This window comes from Nicotiana sylvestris, chromosome 10, assembly GCF_000393655.2.
Source record: "Nicotiana sylvestris chromosome 10, ASM39365v2, whole genome shotgun sequence".
Lineage (NCBI taxonomy): Eukaryota > Viridiplantae > Streptophyta > Magnoliopsida > Solanales > Solanaceae > Nicotiana > Nicotiana sylvestris.
This window is the reverse complement of record NC_091066.1, coordinates 105,892,421-105,911,207: the sequence shown is the minus strand read 5'-3', so window position 1 is coordinate 105,911,207 and position 18,787 is coordinate 105,892,421. Positions and strand designations below refer to the sequence as shown.

Sequence of the window (18,787 nt, the reverse complement as noted above, 5' to 3'; positions counted from 1 at the left end):
AAATCTATTACCCATCGAAATAGGGTGCACACGCAACGTGGGACTAGTGAATATGAAAAAAACAAAAAAATTGACACATTTCAATAACACTTGACAAGAAAAGGATAATACAAGGTAAAATCAACCATTCTTTAAAGTAGAATGGATGCACTTTATAGTTCTATTAAATAATAGATTCCATGGGAGGATCACAAATATTTCGATACATATTTTAAAGAACATCGTATATAAAATTTTAAAGATACTTATATGTCAATTTGGTTAGAATTGTTTTACTCAATTCCAAACCAAACAAAACCTAACCTAATTGAACAACCCGATATATGACAGGGAGACTGTTCCCTATATAAAGGCATAAATTCAGTTCTAATAAAACTTGAATTTAAATTTTAAAATCTAAGATGATTACTTTGAATAGCCTTTTTTTAGATCTATAAATCTAAACATTCTCTGAATAGTCGACCTATGTTCACAGAATAGAGTGGCTTTGTTATATCTTGAAGAGATTAGTCAGTAATAATTCCCTAAAAATATATATAAAAGCATAAGGTATGAAGCATGATATGTTTTGTTGTGCAGATGTTCCAAGTATAACTTTGATTGTTTATGATAACAGTTAAGTCTAGTATCCAAAATTACATGAATTTAAGGACGAGCTGCCCAAAAGCAATACCGAGAAAAGTAGCAATAGTAATACCAAAAATACCAGCAAGAATGCCAGGAACAACCAAAGAAATCCATCCTTTGGCAGTGGCCATACCACAAGCTGTTGTTGGGCCTCCTACGTTTGCATTTGATGCTATGAGCAATTGTTTCAGTTCAAATCGGAGCAGTTTCCCAACTCCGAGTATCACCGCCAGATGGACCCCAATCTGGACTAAAGCAAACAGGAAAATACTGGGTGCTGTATTGATAACGTTTAATATGCTCCCGTTGGCACCAATGAATGCAAAAAATACCTGTTACTCGATGAATGCAAAGAGAACTAAGTCAGACTAATCTTTGCCCAAAAAAAAAGAATACAGGAAAAAGGTTAGGGTTATACAAACATAGAGAAAGTTCTATTAGGACAGGGGCGGGCAGAGAAGCTCTTGTGGAGGGCAGGTGAAAACAATATTCTAAAAATTTAAGATCGGGCAGGACGGGGTGCAGGTCTGCTGCCAATGACTCTTTTCCCCCGAGTCTGCTGCCAGTTTTATATAATTGAAGATCGACTATTGTCCTTCCATTGTTCCTTATGATTTCCATCTGCTGGGAGATGACCAATTCTGAAACTTCTATTTCAGTACTGGCATTATTCTTGATATTTAAAGCATGATATTATTGGTTCAAAAAGATGTATCCATGTATTATTCTATATGTATCTGTCTCTGTTTCCAACATATTGGGTTCCTTGCACATCTGTTACAAATCTTGCTTAACTGGAAACTCAGTTAAATAGAGATAGATTTCACTCTATTGCCAAATATCCTTCTTAAATATATCTGCTACTGTCTTTTTCCTTGTTTTTTTTTCTTTAATTTCCCAATAATAAGATTGAAGATGAGAGTAAAACGATTTTCTGTTAGTTTCAATTACTTTCTTATTTCGTTATTCTCCGTCAATAACTTCTGCAAATGATAATTTCTTTTGGGAGTCACTCAAAATCAGTGTTTTAAAAGGCGCGGGCGCGAGGCGAGGTGTTTTACGTGATACGAGGCAAGCCTCGGGGCACTAGACGTAAGCCCCACAATCTTTAATTTTTAATATTTTATAAATAAATATTAAAAGAAGGTAAAAGTACATAGAAATTGTAGAAATTTCAAGAAAAAAAATAGAATAAGCGGCAATGTATATAACACATTTTATCTTAGACGCTAATCAGACAACATTTCACTAAAAACTAATCAAAACTGCTTCATCTAATAAAAACTAATCAGACTTCAGGAAAAAATGGAGTAGAAAGTTTAAACTAACTTGAAAGAGCAAAGAAACTTAACAAGAAAGAAAAGTAAGGAAGTAATTTACAACATAAGCATTGAACCAGAGCCAGCAATGAAGGATGATGTGTTTTTGCTATGCACTTTGAAAATTGATTATTTTTACCTTTACCCGGTAGAAGACGAAGAGAGAATAAAAATTAGGGCTAAGGAAAAAAAATCTTTTGACTTTTAAGTTTGTTAACACTGAAGAATTTAATAACAAGCTGAATTTTGTGTTTTTGGGTATTACATTAAGGATTGTCTAGCAATTTTAATTCTAATTTAGCGTCTAAGCTTGCGTTCACAACAATTCAGCAGTGCAAGAACATCTCAAGTTTTAAAAAATAAGCAGTGAAAGACTGGCTATGTCAAACAAGCATTTTACATTCAGGTATACTGTGGGAACTTACCTGCATCAGAATCAATGCCATAGCCTCACCAGAAGGCGCAAGGTCAGCAAACTGCTTGGGAAATGAAGTTGCTAGAATGACAACAATGGCTGTAATAATGGGAAGGGTACCTCCTTGAATACCAAAATGCTTAGTCAAAAAGTCTCCAGCTTTGCATATGGCAAAGGACACAGCAAGAGCAGTAGCACTCTGCAGTACAGGTAGCGTGTTGCCAGATTCTGACTTCCCATCGATCTTGTCATCTGAAAGGAGTTTCAACTTCTGTTAGAGATTTTCATCTTTAGCTATATCATTTACACATTGTCTTTTCTTTTGTGGGAAAAAATCAGAATAATTCAGATTCCAAAATTGGCAATCACAGGAATTCAACGTCCTATGAGGGATCTTATCATACCCCAACTACTGGAGATCTACTAAGTGGTCTTACAATTACATTGATAATCCAATATATGATACAAAATGAAACAAATGAAGACAAAAGACGAAAACAAAAGCAAGCATAATTTCTGGCTCTAATGCTTGTCATGGGAAACCAAGTTGGTTTCTTGATAAGAACCCTCCTACAGAAAGAGCACTTTTAGGTTAACAAACAAGTCAGAAAAGAAAGCATCTGATGTAGCTCCTCTTGTTGAACTATAGCTATTCAGGTGCTCATTTAGACAATGTAGATCCCTCTCGTTTTTGGAGGCCCTTTCGTATGATTTCTTTAGTATTAAGTCATTGTAAACCTTTTTGTCCTCTCTCAAAGATACCGATAAGACAAAGGAGATTCGGCAGCTAAACCAAAAGCTGAGGTATTTCAGATAAATAATTAAATCATTCTACTACTTGGAAAGAGATGGAAATCTCAACATAACCATACATCAAGAGTTTCTAAATTTCTAATTTGAGTTTTCCATTCTGAAGATTCAAAAAGAGTTCCTCATATTTTATATTTCACCTATGTTGCTCGGACCATTGTAATTCTTGCTGCACCTGTGTCTATCCAACATGGGTGCAGGTATGGGTGTGGGATGCACACCGGATTTTGTCAACCTAATTTGGGTGATTTGACTACACCTATAGCCAAGAAGTAAATGTTGATTGGGTATTTGATTGATTTTGGGTTTATGTCATACATCGGACAAAGTACTACAACACTTTGCTATATACACATAACTTATGAATAATATATTAAGTGTTAACTCATAATATAATGTTTTTTGAATTGATAACTTTTGTATATATTAATATCATCAGTACATAGGTTGTACTGAAAACCAGATTTACAAGTAGGTGGTAAGTAGATGTGCTGGTGTGCAACCTAGCAAGATCCTAGTATGTCTACGATTGTCAATGTATCTTCTGTGTAAATCTGTTTACACCAAAAACAGAAAAGAAGAATACAATTGAGTTTGATCTTCTGTACTGGGTTGCTTCTATCTTCAAAACATCTAGCATTCCTTTCCCTCCAAACTGTCCACCAGATACAAGCCGGGACAGTCCTCCATCTATCTCTGTTAGTTGCTTCAGCACCAGCTTCTTCCCAACTATAAAGAACTTCATTAATCCTGCATGGCATTGTCCATGAAATACCCCTAAGACTAATAAAGATTTTCCATAGTTGGTCTGTTATTTTGCAATGTAGAAATAAATGGCTAACAGTCTCAGCGTTTTCCCCACATAGGAAACATCTTGAACACAAAGAAATTCCTCTTTTTATGAGATTATCCTGGGTTAATACAGCCTCCTTTGCTAGTAGCCAAGAGAAACATGCTACCTTATATGGAATCTTTGTTTTCCATATATGCTTCCATGGCCAAGCATCTATCCGAAGATCATTTTGATTCAAAATCTTATATGCATCCTTTACCTGATAGACCCTTATGTTGTGCCTCTGCCACCAAAGTGAATCCACCCCTTCCTGTAATCCTTTAAATGCTTCTAGCTCTTTGTAGAGGCCAGCTAATCTTGTTATCTCCCAGTCATTCTGCTGTCTTCTAAGAGTGAGTTCCCATCCCTGATAACTCCACATATCAGCTATTGTCCTATGCTGGTTTTGTGCCAAACCAAACATATCGGTGTATCTTTCCTTTAGGCTTCCATGTCCCAACCAATTGTCATTCCAGAATGATGTGTTCCTTCCGTTGTTCACCCTTATGGAAGAGTGAATCTTCATTATAGGCCAAAGTTCTCTGATGGATTTCCACACACTAACTCCATATGATGTGCTGACTTTGTTTGACACCCAGTTATTTTCCTCACCGTACTTAGCTTTGATCACTTTGCTCCATAAAGTTTGAGGTTCTTGAGAATATTTCCATAGCCATTTCATTCTAAGACCCTTGCTTTGATTCTTCAAATTTCTTATTCCTAAACCACCTTGTTTTTTGGCCATTAGGAGGGTTTTCCATTTAACTAAATGAAAGACCTTTTTCTCCTTATTCCCTTGCCAAAGGAAAGATCTTCGGAGTTTGTCCAGTCTCTGTATGATTCCGGCAGGAATTGGGAACAAAGACATCATGTAAGTAGGAAGTGAGTCTAATACTAAGTTGATTAAAACTAGCCTGCCCCCGATTGATAGGTATTGCGATTTCCATCTTGACAGCTTCTTCTCACACTTTTCAATGACTGAATTCCAGATCTCTTTGGATTTGGATCTTGCACCAAGAGGCATCCCAAGGTATACAGTTGGTAGGGACCCTACTTCTCCTCCCATTATCTGTGTCAGTTGCTCCATGTTATTAACTTCATTAATGGGATAAATATGGCTCTTTCTACAGTTGATGTGTAGTCCCGAAATTCCCTCAAATAAGACCAAGATGATCCTTAGAAACCTAAGTTGCTCCTCTTCAGCGTCACAGAAGACTAGATACCATCAACATATTGAAGATGTGTGATCTCTACACTGTTTGCCCCATTCCTGTGAACCTCGAAACCTTTAACCCATCCATTGACTTTGGCTAATCATGTTGTTTGGTCCTTCCATGGCTATAATGAATAGAAAGGGAGATAAAGGATCACCTTGTCTTAGACCTCTGTGTGCATGGAAGAAACCTTCAGGAGATCCATTTATAAGAACGAAGAATGTAACAGTAGATATGCAAAATTTCATCCAACTGATCCATTCCTACCCAAAACCCATTTGTTCTAACAATTTCAGTAGAAAGCTCCAGTTGACATGATCATAAGCCTTCTCAATATCTAGTTTGCATAGGATTCCGGGTTCTTTCTTTTTGATTCTTGAATCCACAGCTTCATTAGCAATCAACACTGCATCTATTATTTGTCTTCCTTTGATGAAAGCCATTTGTTGAGCATCTACTAGTTTTCCTACCACTCTCTTAAGTTTTTCAGTCAAGACTTTTGAGAGCAGTTTGTAGAAACTCCCTATCAGACTTATTGACCTGAAATCTCTCAATTCTTTCGCACCTGTCTTCTTTGGAATCAAGGCTATGTATGTTGCATTGAAGCTTTTCTCAAACATCTCCTGGGAATGGAAGTTGTTGAAGGCCTCCATGATGTCGTGCTTCAAAATATCCCAGCACTTAATGAAAAAACCCATTGTGTATCCATCTGGACTTGGGGCCTTGTCAGTTGCACACATCATCAGACAGCTCAGGACTTCTTGTTCCTCAAATTTACTCTGTAAAGACTCCTCTGATTCAAAGATTTTTGGACTGTTTTCGAAATTAACTGTCGGTCTCCACTCTTCAGGTTCTGTGTATAACCGCTTGTAGAATTCAATGATCACATTCTTTATTCTGTCTGGCTCCTCAACTGCTTCATCTTGAATCATTAGTTGATCAATATTGTTGTTTCTCTTATGTGCATTGGCAGTACAATGGAAAAACATTGTATTCCTATCCCCTTCTTTGAGCCACAGAGCTCTTGATTTCTGTCTCCATGCACTCTCTTCGTTATTGAGATGATCCTCGAACTCCATGAGGGTAGCTGCCTTCCGCACTGATTCCTCCTCTGTCAGAGCTCTTAATTGTTTTGTTGCCTCAAAACCTGCCAATTGACTCAGCAATTTTGATTTTTGCAATCCCAGATTTCCTTTACAACTTCTGCTCCATTCTTTTAGCTTGGCTTTGAGAGCTTTTAATTTGCAAGCTAAAATATAGTCTGGTCTTCCTGAAAATTCAAAAGATGTCCACCAGTTTCTAATTCTGTCATCAAAACCTTCCACGTTCAGCCAACAATTTTCAAACTTAAAGTACGATTTAGCTTGTTCTCAGGCATCACAGCATAGAGCCACTGGTGAATGGTCAGAAATCAGCCTTTGTTGGAGAGTTTGCTTGATATTTCTGAAGCTTTCATCCCATTCTTCTGAAATGAGAAATCTATCAATTCTAGATGCGGTTGTATGATTAACCCCTTTGAACCAAGTATAGTAGCCTCCTTCGAGTTGAAGATCTATCAACTCCATGTCTTCTATAAAATCCGAGAATTCCACCATCTCTCTGGACCTCCTCGAGCATTCCCGTTTTTTAGAAGGGTACCTTGTGACGTTAAAATCACCACAAACTACCCAAGGACCTTCCATCAATCCTCTCACTGCACCAATTTCTCTCCATATTGTTCTTCTTTCTATTCTGCAATTTGGAGCATACACTCCTGTTATATGACATTGAAAATTCTGTAAAAGAGCCTCGAGCTTGCATGTCAAAGTGTATGCACCAATCTGTAACACCTCCCCTTTCCATACTCTGCAATCCCATAGTAACAAAATCTCCCCTCTCGTGCCGCTAGCTTCTAAACATGCGTACCTCACCCATCTCCCACCCCAAATTTGATTGACTATTTCCTTGATATCCCCCTCCACTTTTGTCTCTTGCATACAGATAATGTCTGCCTTCCAATTCAGCACTTGACTTTTTATGATCTCCCTTTTCTTCTTGTCATTTAATCCCCTACCATTCCATGAAATTAAATTGATCTTCATATTGCAATAATAGATCTCTTCCCCTACTCCTTTTCCCATCACTCTTGAATTTGACATCAAAGGAGGTTAATCCTTTTAATTCCAGTGAGCCTTTGAACCTTTGTTTCTTCACCTCCATCTCTGTCTCCACTCTTCTAACTTGTCTGCAACTGTCAATTTGTATTAGTAACTCCAATGCTTCTTCTTCGTGGCCTTGAAAATCTACTCCAAACATTTTCCCCAATTTGATCATATTTTGATGGACCCACAGTGTTGCATCCATCTCTTTATCCATTACTGGATTGTGTTGTTGTACTGATATAGGAGTAACCTCCTCGATTTCCCAATCTTGGATAGAGTTGAAGTGCTTTAGCTGTTGTTGGTGCTCCAATGCATTTTCAACTTGATCTTCCCCCATCTTTTTGTTTATGGTATGCTCCCTTGCCTTCTGTCCCAGTATTCCTATCTCCGCTTCACCTTCTGGCTGATCGCAACTCATATGTGTTGCCTGTGGCATAATTTCAAGGTTTGCAATGGGAATTGGATCCCCTGGATTGGATTCTTTGACTTTCAAGTAAAAGGTGCACCCCAGTTCCTCAATATAAGGCTTCAGCCTAATTTCTTTAGTGGCCTCACACGCGAGATCATTAAAAATGACTTGTGCAGCGAAATCAGACTCATATGATTTCAACTCATTATTCGCGGCATTAATGCTCAGATTTGTCGAACTTGGACCTTGCGTATATTGCACCCGTGCCTTTCCCTTATTATTATTTCGCAATATGGTGCATCCCACTTGGTCGCCCATGTTTCTCTCTGCTCCAAAGTTATGTGTGTTTTCCGACGACTTCAGCTCAAATCTTGCCTGTTTTTCAGCCCAAATTGGAATGAAAAATTTGATCCTCTCCCTTTCAATCCCAATCTCATTAGGAATCTTTCTGCCATCACGAACAATTTGAATTCTAGCCCACTTAAGGTGATTTTTTAGATCAGTTTCTTCTTCAGTAGCTATCCATCCCCCACAAAGACCTCTTATTTCTTTGAAGATCTTTTGTGACCACAAATGTAAGGGAATTCCCATGGCTCTCCAACATTTTCCACAATTTGAGAGTTTGGAATGCATCTAGCAGTGTAGTTCCACCATTCCAGATGAAGCTTGAACTTTTTCCATCTCCAATCTCCTTGCAGAATTTGCTCAGCCATGTATCTGTTCGGAAAACTTATATATGTCTACTCGATGTATCTTAACACTCGTACCTATACTCCTACCATATCCCTGAATCCTAAGATAAAAAATACTACTCTTTTATCAATTTATATTTATATAATAGTTATTTTTAATTTAACTTAATTAACAATATTGGATTTAGATCGCCTTAATCAAAATATAGGTTATTTTTCAATAATCTTGAATAACAAATTGTCATATATATTATTTTTTATATATTTATTAGCCGTATCCAAGCTCTCGTATCCGCACTTAGATCCAAATCCCCGGATCCTAAAATTTATGTGATGCATAATCCGACCCCTAGATCCGCACCCGTATCAGATACCCGCACCCGAGTATGAGGAATATAGAATTTCACTACTTTAAAACAGATGGAACAGCATTTAGCAAGCACTAATTAACAGGTAAGGAACCATGGAATATTTCATCATTTGCAGCTATCTACATACCAGTGGCTGAAGGAGTAGCCTCAGCAGGTATTTTGGAAGCCAATGCAAATAATGTTGTGAAGTATACTGCACAAATAAGATTATCAGCAGCCAATCCAGCAGTGACAACTGAAGGTGATGTCTCCAGAGCTTCGGAAATAGCCACATAATTGACAGCTGCAAGAGAGTCAGCAGTCTTTTCATCCGTGATAAAATGAATTAACAAAATCTCATCTGTGATAACTCAGCATGCAACATGATAGTTCAGTAAATTACTGTCTTCCAAGGCAAAACAAGAGTTCCCTCACAATTACAGGTTCAGACATCATTAAAAGCTGCCAAGTTTAAAAACCAAGTTTTGATATACTTCCCATAGTTTCGTTATTTTGAATATTATGAAAAGGTTGCCAAAGAGTAAATTTCATGGTGGAAAAGGAATTTTATTTTACATGGAAACATTTAGTCTTTGTTGTTAAAGAGACAGCACGATTTTCTAGGAAGTCTTTAATGATAAAGTGATCAGAATATAATCTCAAACAAGGGAGACAAGGTACCTGAAATTTGAAATGGAGAACCACTTCTGAATCCACATATAAAGATCCAAAGTTGAAACTGAAATCATCTTTAAATGGTACAATGTTCCCAACTTAGTTTCTGAACCAAACTAACGCTTAAAAAGTTAAATGTATTTGATTCTACTTCAGACCACAAGAAATGTCACAGTTAACATAACCTTCCAGGTGTATTATTGGGAAAGATATTGATCATGATCAATATGACTATTAGAACTACCAGACTATCAAGCAGGTTTTAAGTGTTAACTTCCCTAACCTTCTTTACAAAAGAGGATTTAAAACTGGCATCCATGCCATTAACCGACCATTTCTAGCAATGGGACTCAATTGGTTGTTTTTCAACTCATTGGGTTTGCAGGAAGTTCATTATCAAGGATAGTGCATTTTGCCATGAATGTTAGTCGGAAAAACAATCAACAAGGCAGGTTGGAAAATACAGATGCAGAAGGATGATCCTACGTCAAAATTGTACAAGTCCACAAGAAAACAAGTGTCCATCAAATTACCTCCACCTATGTGTCTTCCCATAAGAGCAGCAGCTATCTTCCACCCATCTTGACCAAGTGATCGCATCGGAACCATCCAAAAGGCCACCACAGTCCCGATAGTAGTTGCAACTGCAAAGAATAAGAGGAAAATAACTGATTAAAAAGACAAAAAGAACTCAGAGCTCTCATGGAGAGAAAATATATGAAGTAAAAAAGCACAGACGTGCTTAACACTCTGATAATGTAAGGGCAATGAAGCATGGAAGTGAACATGGGACACACACACAAAATCCAACACTAAGGGTGACCTGACATATCTTTTAAGAAAAAGGACATGACATGATCAGGACAATTTTAAGAAAAATGTTGTTTTTCCTTTTTTTACCGAGAAATCCCTGAGGGCCATCATAGTTCGAAATTCAGTCGATAATGAGCTCGCCTCTCTACCTTTCTCCACTTAATACCAAGCTTTTGTCTACGACAGCTTTCTAACCCGTGGTGTGAACCTAACTCACACATCATGTGATACGCCTTATCACTAAACCAAAGCCCGGGGCAATATTGTTTTTCCCTTAATTATACGTATAAACACAAACTCCTAGCTCTAACTATTTCATTTGATAATAAGTAATAACAATATAAAACAACTTGGAAAAAAAAATAGAGGTCTGGAAAAAAATAGCCACTTGATCACGGTTGAGTTTCACTCATGCTTTGAGCACAAAGAATTTAATGCTAACACTCCTTCCACATGGGCTCGCCTCTCTACCTTTCTCCACTTAATACCAAGTTTTTGTTTACGGCAGCTTTCAAACCCGTGGTGTGAACCTAACTCACACATAATGTGATACGCCTTATCACTAAACCAAAGCCCGGGGCAATACTGTTTGTTAGCGGAAACGTAAAAGAAAGAACACAAGATTTAACGTGGTTCGGATCAAAATAATCCTACGTCCACCAGAGAACAATTGCCCTTTTAATATTAACAAAGGAAGGGGAGATTTCCCAATTACACTTAAGAGAATTTCTCTCTTAACTCTCTACTCACTACAATGTATTGTATTATTTTGGGATGATTTCTACAAGTGAAGGAGTGCATCTATTTATAGAGGTAAAGACCTCCTCTTGATGTCATTGGTGACATCAAACTACCTCCTCTTGATGTCATGGGTGACATCAAAGGAGGAAGCTTCCTCCTAGCATCCACACCAACTCTTTCCACCAACTCTTCCAATTGGCATGCCATTGTTGACTAAACATAAACCAACATTTTCAATCTCCACCTTGGTTTGCGTTTCGAGCGTGTGAACAACTCTGGCCAAAACTTCTAAGCTTACTGGGCAACCCCGTTGTAAGAAACAAGAAGAATCAAACCATTGTTGAACATACCACCTCCACCTAGCAACTGTTCTCTTCGGAGTTGCATCAGTTGATGCACACCCCCGCCAAGTCCTTGCAGTGTGCAAACTTAGCGAGCGGGACTATCTTGGTCAACATGTCTGCAGCATTATCGTCTGTGATAACCTTCACGACCTTGATAGTTCCCTCATCAATAACATCTCGAATAAAATGAAATCTGACATCAATGTGTTTAGTGCGCTCATGAAATCTCTGATTTTTCATTAGATGAATAGCACTCTGACTATCACATCTAAGAGTTGATTCCAGCTGAACCAAACTCAATTCCGCTACTAAACTTTTCAACCAGATAGCTTCCTTTACCGCCTCCGCTGCTGCCATGTATTCTGCTTCTGTCGTAGACAAAGCGACAATCGACTGCAAAGTCGACTTCCAACTGACGGCACTGCCAACGAGGGTAAAGATGTATCCAGTTGTGGACCTTCTTCTGTCAAGATCTCCTGCATAGTCAGAATCCACATAACCGAGAATTGAAATACCTGTACCACTTTTTCGAAAGGTAAGACCAACACCAGAAGCTCCTTTGAGATATCTCAATATCCACTTGACAGCTTCCCAATGCCTCTTTCCTGGGTTGGACATGTATCTACTTACCACACTTACAGATTGAGCAATATCTGGACGTGTGCATACCATAGCATACATAATACTACCAACTGCACTGGCATAAGGAATCTTTGACATATGCTCCACCTCATCCTCAGACTGAGGCATTTGTGACTCTGAAAGTTTAAAATGAGGAGCTAATGGTGTACTTACAGGCTTGCACGTTTGCATATTGAATCTCTCGAGAACCCTTTCAATATACCTCTTCTGAGAAAGATGTACAACATCGTCTTCTCTTGAAATCTCCATACCAAGGATTTTCTTTGCAGCTCCTAAATCCTTCATGTCAAATTCCTTACTCAATAGTTTCTTCAAAGCATTTATCTCTGTAATGTTGTTAGCAGCAATAAGCATATCATCAACATACAACAGTAAATAAATCATTGAGTTACCAGACATCTTCTTGTGATACACACAACTATCAAATGCACTCCTTGAGAATTCATGTGTAGTCATGAATGCATCAAACCTCTTGTACCACTGTCTAGGGGATTGCTTCAAACCATACAAAGACTTCTTTAGTTGGCATACGTGATCTTCTTTTCCCTCAGCTAGGAAACCTTCAGGTTGATCCATATAGATTGTCTCTTCTAGATCACCGTGTAAGAAAGCAGTTTTGACATCAAGCTGTTGAAGCTCCAAGTCAAATTGTGCAACCAATGCTAGTAGCACGCGAATTGAGCTATGCTTCACGACCGGAGAGAAAATCTCATTGTAGTCAATTCCCTCCTTTTGGCTGAAACCTTTTGCAACCAATCTCGCCTTGAACCTAGCATCTTCCACTTCAGGAATTCCCTCTTTCTTTCGGTAGACCCACTTGCATCCAACTGTCCTCTTCCCCTTTTGTCTTTTCACTAAGACCCATGTCTGATTCTTGTGAAGAGACTCCATCTCTTCAGTCATGGCTAACCGCCATTGTGCGGCATCCTTGCAAGAAGTTGCTTCAATATACGAGGAGGGCTCCAGATCTTTAATCTCTTCTTGTGCAGCTACGAACGCATATGCAATCAAGTTTGCTTGATTTATAAGGCGTTCCGGTTCTCGTGTCTGCCTCTTCTCCCTCCCCTTCGCAATTGTGTATGGTTCATTGACAGCAAGTTCTTCAACGCCTACATCTTCTGACTCATCTTTAACCTGAGTCTCTTGATCCTTTTCCTTGGCAAGCTCCACCGGAAGCTCCACCTGCTCGTTGTTCTTGTTTCCTGAAAACTCCACGGAAACTTTACGGGGATCAAGTATAGAGGATTCATCGAAGGTGACATCTCTACTAACTATAAATTTGAGTAAAGACAAACACCAAAGTTTGTACCCTTTTACTCCATCCACATACCCTACGAATATGGCCTTCTTAGCCCTTGGTTCAAGCTTTCCTTCATTAACGTGATAATAAGCTGGACACCCAAATACTCGTAAGTATGAATAGTTAGAGGGTTCACCTGACCATACCTCATTCGGAGTCTTAAAGTCAATTGCCGATGCTGGAGATCGATTGACAATATGAGCAGCAGTGTGAACTGCTTCAGCCCAAAATACTTTGGACATTTTGGCTTGTAGGAGCATACAACGAGCCTTTTCAAGAAGAGTTCTGTTCATTCTCTCGGCAACTCCATTCTGCTGTGGGGTATGCCTGACAGTCCTATGTCTTGAGATCCCATGAACCTTGCAGAATTCATTAAACTCTTCATTGCAAAACTCCAAGCCATTGTCTGTGCGAAGATACTTGATTTTCCGCTCCATTTGATTTTCAATCAAAATCTTCCACTCTTTAAATGCTTCAAAAGCATCACTTTTTGCCTTCAAAAAATACACCCAAACCTTTCGTGAGAAATCATCAATAAAAATGAGAAGATACCTCTTTCCGCCCTTCGATGGAAGTTTAGAAGGACCCCATAAATCTGAATGGATGTAGTCTAGCACTCCTCTTGTCTTGTGTTTGCCAGTGCTGAAGCTGACCTTCTTCTGCTTCCCTAGAACGCAGTGCTCACAGAAGTCAAGCGTGCTGATCTTCTCACCTTCCAAAAGTTTACGATTGCTCAACATCTCCAGTCCACGTGCGCTCATATGACCCAGTCTCATGTGCCATAGTCTTGCCTTGTCATCATTAGATAACTGCACTGTAGATGCATTTGCAGAGCCAACAATGGTGCTTCCGGCCAATGTGTAAAGGCCGTTCTCCAGCTTGCCTTTCAGCATGACTAAAGAACCTTTAGTCACCTTCATAGTTCCTGCTTCGCTCATGTACCTGTAGCCTTGTTCATCCAGAGTACCCAAGGAGATCAAATTCTTCTTCAGATCAGGAACATGACGGACTTGTGTAATAGTCCTCACGATTCCATCATGGCAGCGAACCCGAACTGAGCCAATGCCAACTATTGCACAAGTTGCATTATTGCCCATTACTACGGTTCCTCCACTTTTCTCGTAGCTGCTAAACCAGTCTTTTCGGAACGTCATATGCAGAGTACAAGCAGAGTCTAACACCCATTTGTTTTCATAACTACTATTATTATTACACGATGTTGTTAGTACATAATCATTATCAAAATCATGTACCTGTTCAACTGTGGATGCACTCGCCTTTTCCTTGGACTTTGACATTGGGCAGTCTCGTTCAAAGTGCCCCTTCTTGCCACAACCCCAACACTCTGTATTCTTCTTGTTCACACGAGACTTTGATCTGTGCTTTGATTTGCTCTTTCCCTGTTGGCTAGTCCGGCCTCTCACAAAGAGCCCACTTGCCTGGTCATCTCTATCTCCTTCAATGTGCCTCCGCACATCACTAGAGTTAAGTGCCTGCCGCACTTGCTCAAGCTTGATAGGCTCCTTGCTATACATCATTGAATTCTCAATATCACGATATCCTGAAGTCAATGAAAATAGCAAAGCACATGCAAGCGTCTCCTCCTCCCTTTTAATTCCTGCAATCTGTAAGTCCATGACAAGTTTATTAAACGCATCTAAATGATCTTGTAACGAAGTACCTGACCCCATCTTAAATGTGTGAAGACGCCGTTGTAACAACATTCTTGTTGTCACTGATCGGTCTTGGTATAGCCCTTCTAGCTTTTCCCACAACTGTTTGGCCGTCTCTTCGGTACCCGTACTCACTTCACAAAGCACGTTAGGTGCAAGGGATAGTTGGATTGCACTCAATGCATCCCCTTCAATCTTCTCCTTGTCGGGAGCTGATATATCCGTAGGATACTTTCCGTCAATAGCATGGATTGAACCTTCCCTCCGCAGTAACGCCATCATCTGGATCTTCCAGATATTGAAGTTGTTGCGTCCATTGAATCTATCAATTTCAAACTTCATGGAACTCATATTTGCTTGTTCTTTCTCCTTGGATCGTTAAAGAATCCTGTCGCTCTGATACCAATTGTTAGCGGAAACGTAAAAGAAAGAACACAAGATTTAACGTGGTTCGGATCAAAATAATCCTACGTCCACCAGAGAACAATTGCCCTTTTAATATTAACAAAGGAAGGGGAGATTTCCCAATTACACTTAAGAGAATTTCTCTCTTAACTCTCTACTCACTACAATGTATTGTATTATTTTGGGATGATTTCTACAAGTGAAGGAGTGCATCTATTTATAGAGGTAAAGACCTCCTCTTGATGTCATTGGTGACATCAAACTACCTCCTCTTGATGTCATGGGTGACATCAAAGGAGGAAACTTCCTCCTAGCATCCACACCAACTCTTTCCAACAACTCTTCCAATTGGCATGCCATTGTTAACTAAACATAAACCAACATTTTCACTGTTTTTCCCTTAATTATATGTATAAACACAAACTCCTAGCTCTAACTATTTCATTTGATAATAAGTAATAACAATATAAAACAACTTGGAAACAAAATAGAGGTCCGGAAAAAAAAAAGCCACTTGATCACGTTTGAGTTTCACTCATGCTTTGAGCGCAAAGAATTTAATGCTAACACTCCTTCCACATGGGTTTGATACCGCAGTGATAGCTAAATTGATGTGTCTGTACTTCTCAACATTCAGACAATACAACAACTAGTACTACTATGCACGAACCCAACTTACCCAAGCAAGTTGGGGTTAGCTATATAACCTCAATGACCATGTCGCTCTAATTAATCTCATCATAGACCTATATTATACAATAATAAGTAATACCAATAAAGTACTAGAAGTTCTCTACATTTTTTATTGACATATGATTAAAAGACTCTAAAAAACATAAAACCTGAAGTACATGTACTAACATGACTAAAACCTAATGTCAACTAAAAGAAATCGACCTATGCAGGTCTTTTTCTTCCCGTATGCCCTATTTTTCGCTAGGTTTACGTGAATTGCAAAAGATTGCAAGTCTTTCGAAACAACTTATGTGATTTTAAGTCTACCTCATCCCCTTATAATACATTTACTCACTATGCCATCATATTTATAGATCGGTGCATCTGGTCGTCGACACAGGACTTGAACAATCTATCTCAAGTGGCGTTCCCTCATTTTATCCTCAATGTGTGCTACTTGCACCTGCTGTTGAACGTGGTTATTCTAATCTTGTGTGACTGCAATCCATCTTAACATGCGCACCTCAACGACATTTATAATATGGATATGTTGGACTGTAGAGCTCATGACCCAATACTACCTGGTTTTGGGAGTTGGTATTATGCATCGCTGTTTTGGCTTATGTTGATTACTATTTCCACTATTTATGATAATTCAGGCTTATTATATCATGCTTTGATGATAGGATGTTATTAGTGTGATTGGCTTACTTAGTCTCGGAGGTTAGGTGTCATCCCGACCTTTGGTTTATTTGGATTGTGACAATTATCTAACCAATATGATAATTAACCAGACACAACTAACTCTAGTTATACTAACTAACTCAGGTTACACCTCCTTCAATAGAAAATATAAGGTAAAGAAGTTGAAATATATCCTGTTAGCTTCCACCCTATGCATAAGTCTTGTTCTGGTGCTCTATTCTCACATAGCAATTGAAAGAAAGAACAAACCAGTCTATGAACTTTAGCCAAAGCCATTGCCTGCTAAGGCCAAACAACAAACCCAGTGAATTCCCACAAGTGGGGCAGCTAAGGTCATTATGTACATTACCCGATGAACAAATACAAACATAGCTAATGGGCCTCTAATCATCAAATTAAAGAAATATGGGTCATACTAAACCTAACTGTAGAGCACGGAAGACTTCAACGACATAGTAATAATTTTAGCACTCCCAAAGATAAAAACTTGAACTGGTCATCCCAAGCATTGCGGCGCAGAAAATCATCATTTTGCATGATTACACCTGCCGTAAATGTGTCACAAATTCATTTAGCAAAAAAGAAAAGAAATCGAGAACCCCACTCTACCTGATCCAAGCAAAAACGACAAGAGCAGTGTTCCAGTGGACTGTAGTACGCGACGCATATCCGCTCTGAACAACAGCAAGGGAACAGCAAGTGGAAGCAAGAATCCTGTTACAATTTTATATGCAGGCGCTTCACAAGCTATAATGCCCAAGTTACTTGCTGCAAGACCAACCAGTGTACTTACTAGTGCACCACTTAGTGCACCCCCAAACTTGGTCTTCTCCGACCTTCAATTTTATAAACCAAATATCAACAAACTGTGTAACATAAAATCTTGACACCTCAACTTATTCGCCCAATGATTCTATATACAAAAATTAAATTAAGTAACAAATAACATACACACGCATGGCCCATGGGATGGGAGAAAAACATTACCAAATGCCAAAAGCGCCGGTAGCGAAGAGAGCGGTCCAGGTGCCCCATTGATCTTGTGGTGAAATGATGGGAAAATTCAATTGGGATCTGATAGTAGTAACAGAGCGGTTCAACTTCCTCGAGCTCTTGGGGAAATCCAGCGGTATGTATTTGTCAATGTTCGACAATAACTTCGGATGTTGAAGTATTGTATTAGCTGAATTAATTGCTGAGGCCGCTGGGACATTTTGGCGGCGAGGAGAACACGATGCCGGCGGTGGAATGTGCAAATTGTGTAGAAACCAAAGCTTTGACGCCATTTACATGCTCTCCGTGGTTAGATGCAATTGGACAGTGGGATTGTCTTCCACATAGGCTGCCAAACCACCAACTTAATAAAAGTGGCAATTATAAAATTGAACACACTAATTAAAAAAGTCTGCTGGATGGCAGGTGAGTGCATACTTATCCACTAATAGAGAAATGTATTTACTTTTAAGGCACTGTTTAAAATATTTTTAGTTTTTAGCTATTATTTTAATAAATTTTACTCGCCTGGACGAAAATACCCTTCTGCTCGTAAAGTTGAGTATCAATAGCCTGTTTGGCCAAGTCTTTTTTGGGCCAAAAGTGTTTTTTTTTGCCAAAAATTGAGGTGTTTGGCTAAGCTTTTGGAAGGAAAAAAAGTGCTTTTGAGTAGAAGCAGAAGCAGTTTTGGAAAAGCAGAAAAAAGTAGCTTATCTCCGAAAGCACTTTTGAGAAAAATACACTTAGAAGCAGTTTTCAAAAGCTTGGCCAAACACTAATTACTGCTCAAAAGTGCTTTTCAAATTAATTAGCCAAACACAAACTACTTCTTACCAAAAACACTTTTTTTAAAAGTATTTTTGAGAAAAACACTTCTCAAAATAAGCTGATTTTAGAAGTTTGGCCAAACGGGCTACAAGTATCCTTAACTTATGAGCTTGTTACCGTAAGTGACTAGCTGTCCTTAATTTATGAGCTTGTAAGTCTAAGTTTATGACTACTTATCCTTAAC

The 18,787-nt window shown here is 38.7% G+C and overlaps 1 protein-coding gene across 1 annotated transcript; it reads right to left on the bottom strand.

The window, feature by feature from the left end:
* Positions 1 to 510: 510 nt before the first annotated feature.
* On the bottom strand, positions 511 to 18,192 carry LOC104230325 (uncharacterized). Its single transcript, XM_070160184.1, has 6 exons — positions 17,770 to 18,192; positions 17,392 to 17,618; positions 10,018 to 10,128; positions 8,958 to 9,113; positions 2,372 to 2,613; positions 511 to 959 (listed from the first exon to the last, which is right to left on the bottom strand). Exons 1-6 carry the CDS (start codon positions 18,066 to 18,068, stop codon positions 636 to 638), a joined length of 1,359 nt encoding a protein of 452 aa, XP_070016285.1. The 5' UTR covers positions 18,069 to 18,192; the 3' UTR covers positions 511 to 635.
* Positions 18,193 to 18,787: the final 595 nt, after the last annotated feature.

Excerpts from the sequence above, each read along its gene's own strand:
- LOC104230325 (XM_070160184.1), bottom strand. The coding sequence starts at position 18,068 with ATGGCGTCAAAGCTTTGGTTTCTACACAATTTGCACATTCCACCGCCG. Across the intron at positions 2,614-8,957 it reads GGCTACTCCTTCAGCCACTG|ATGACAAGATCGATGGGAAG; the intron begins GTATGTAGATAG and ends AACTCCTTTCAG. Across the intron at positions 960-2,371 it reads TGGCATTGATTCTGATGCAG|GTATTTTTTGCATTCATTGG; the intron begins GTAAGTTCCCAC and ends ATCGAGTAACAG.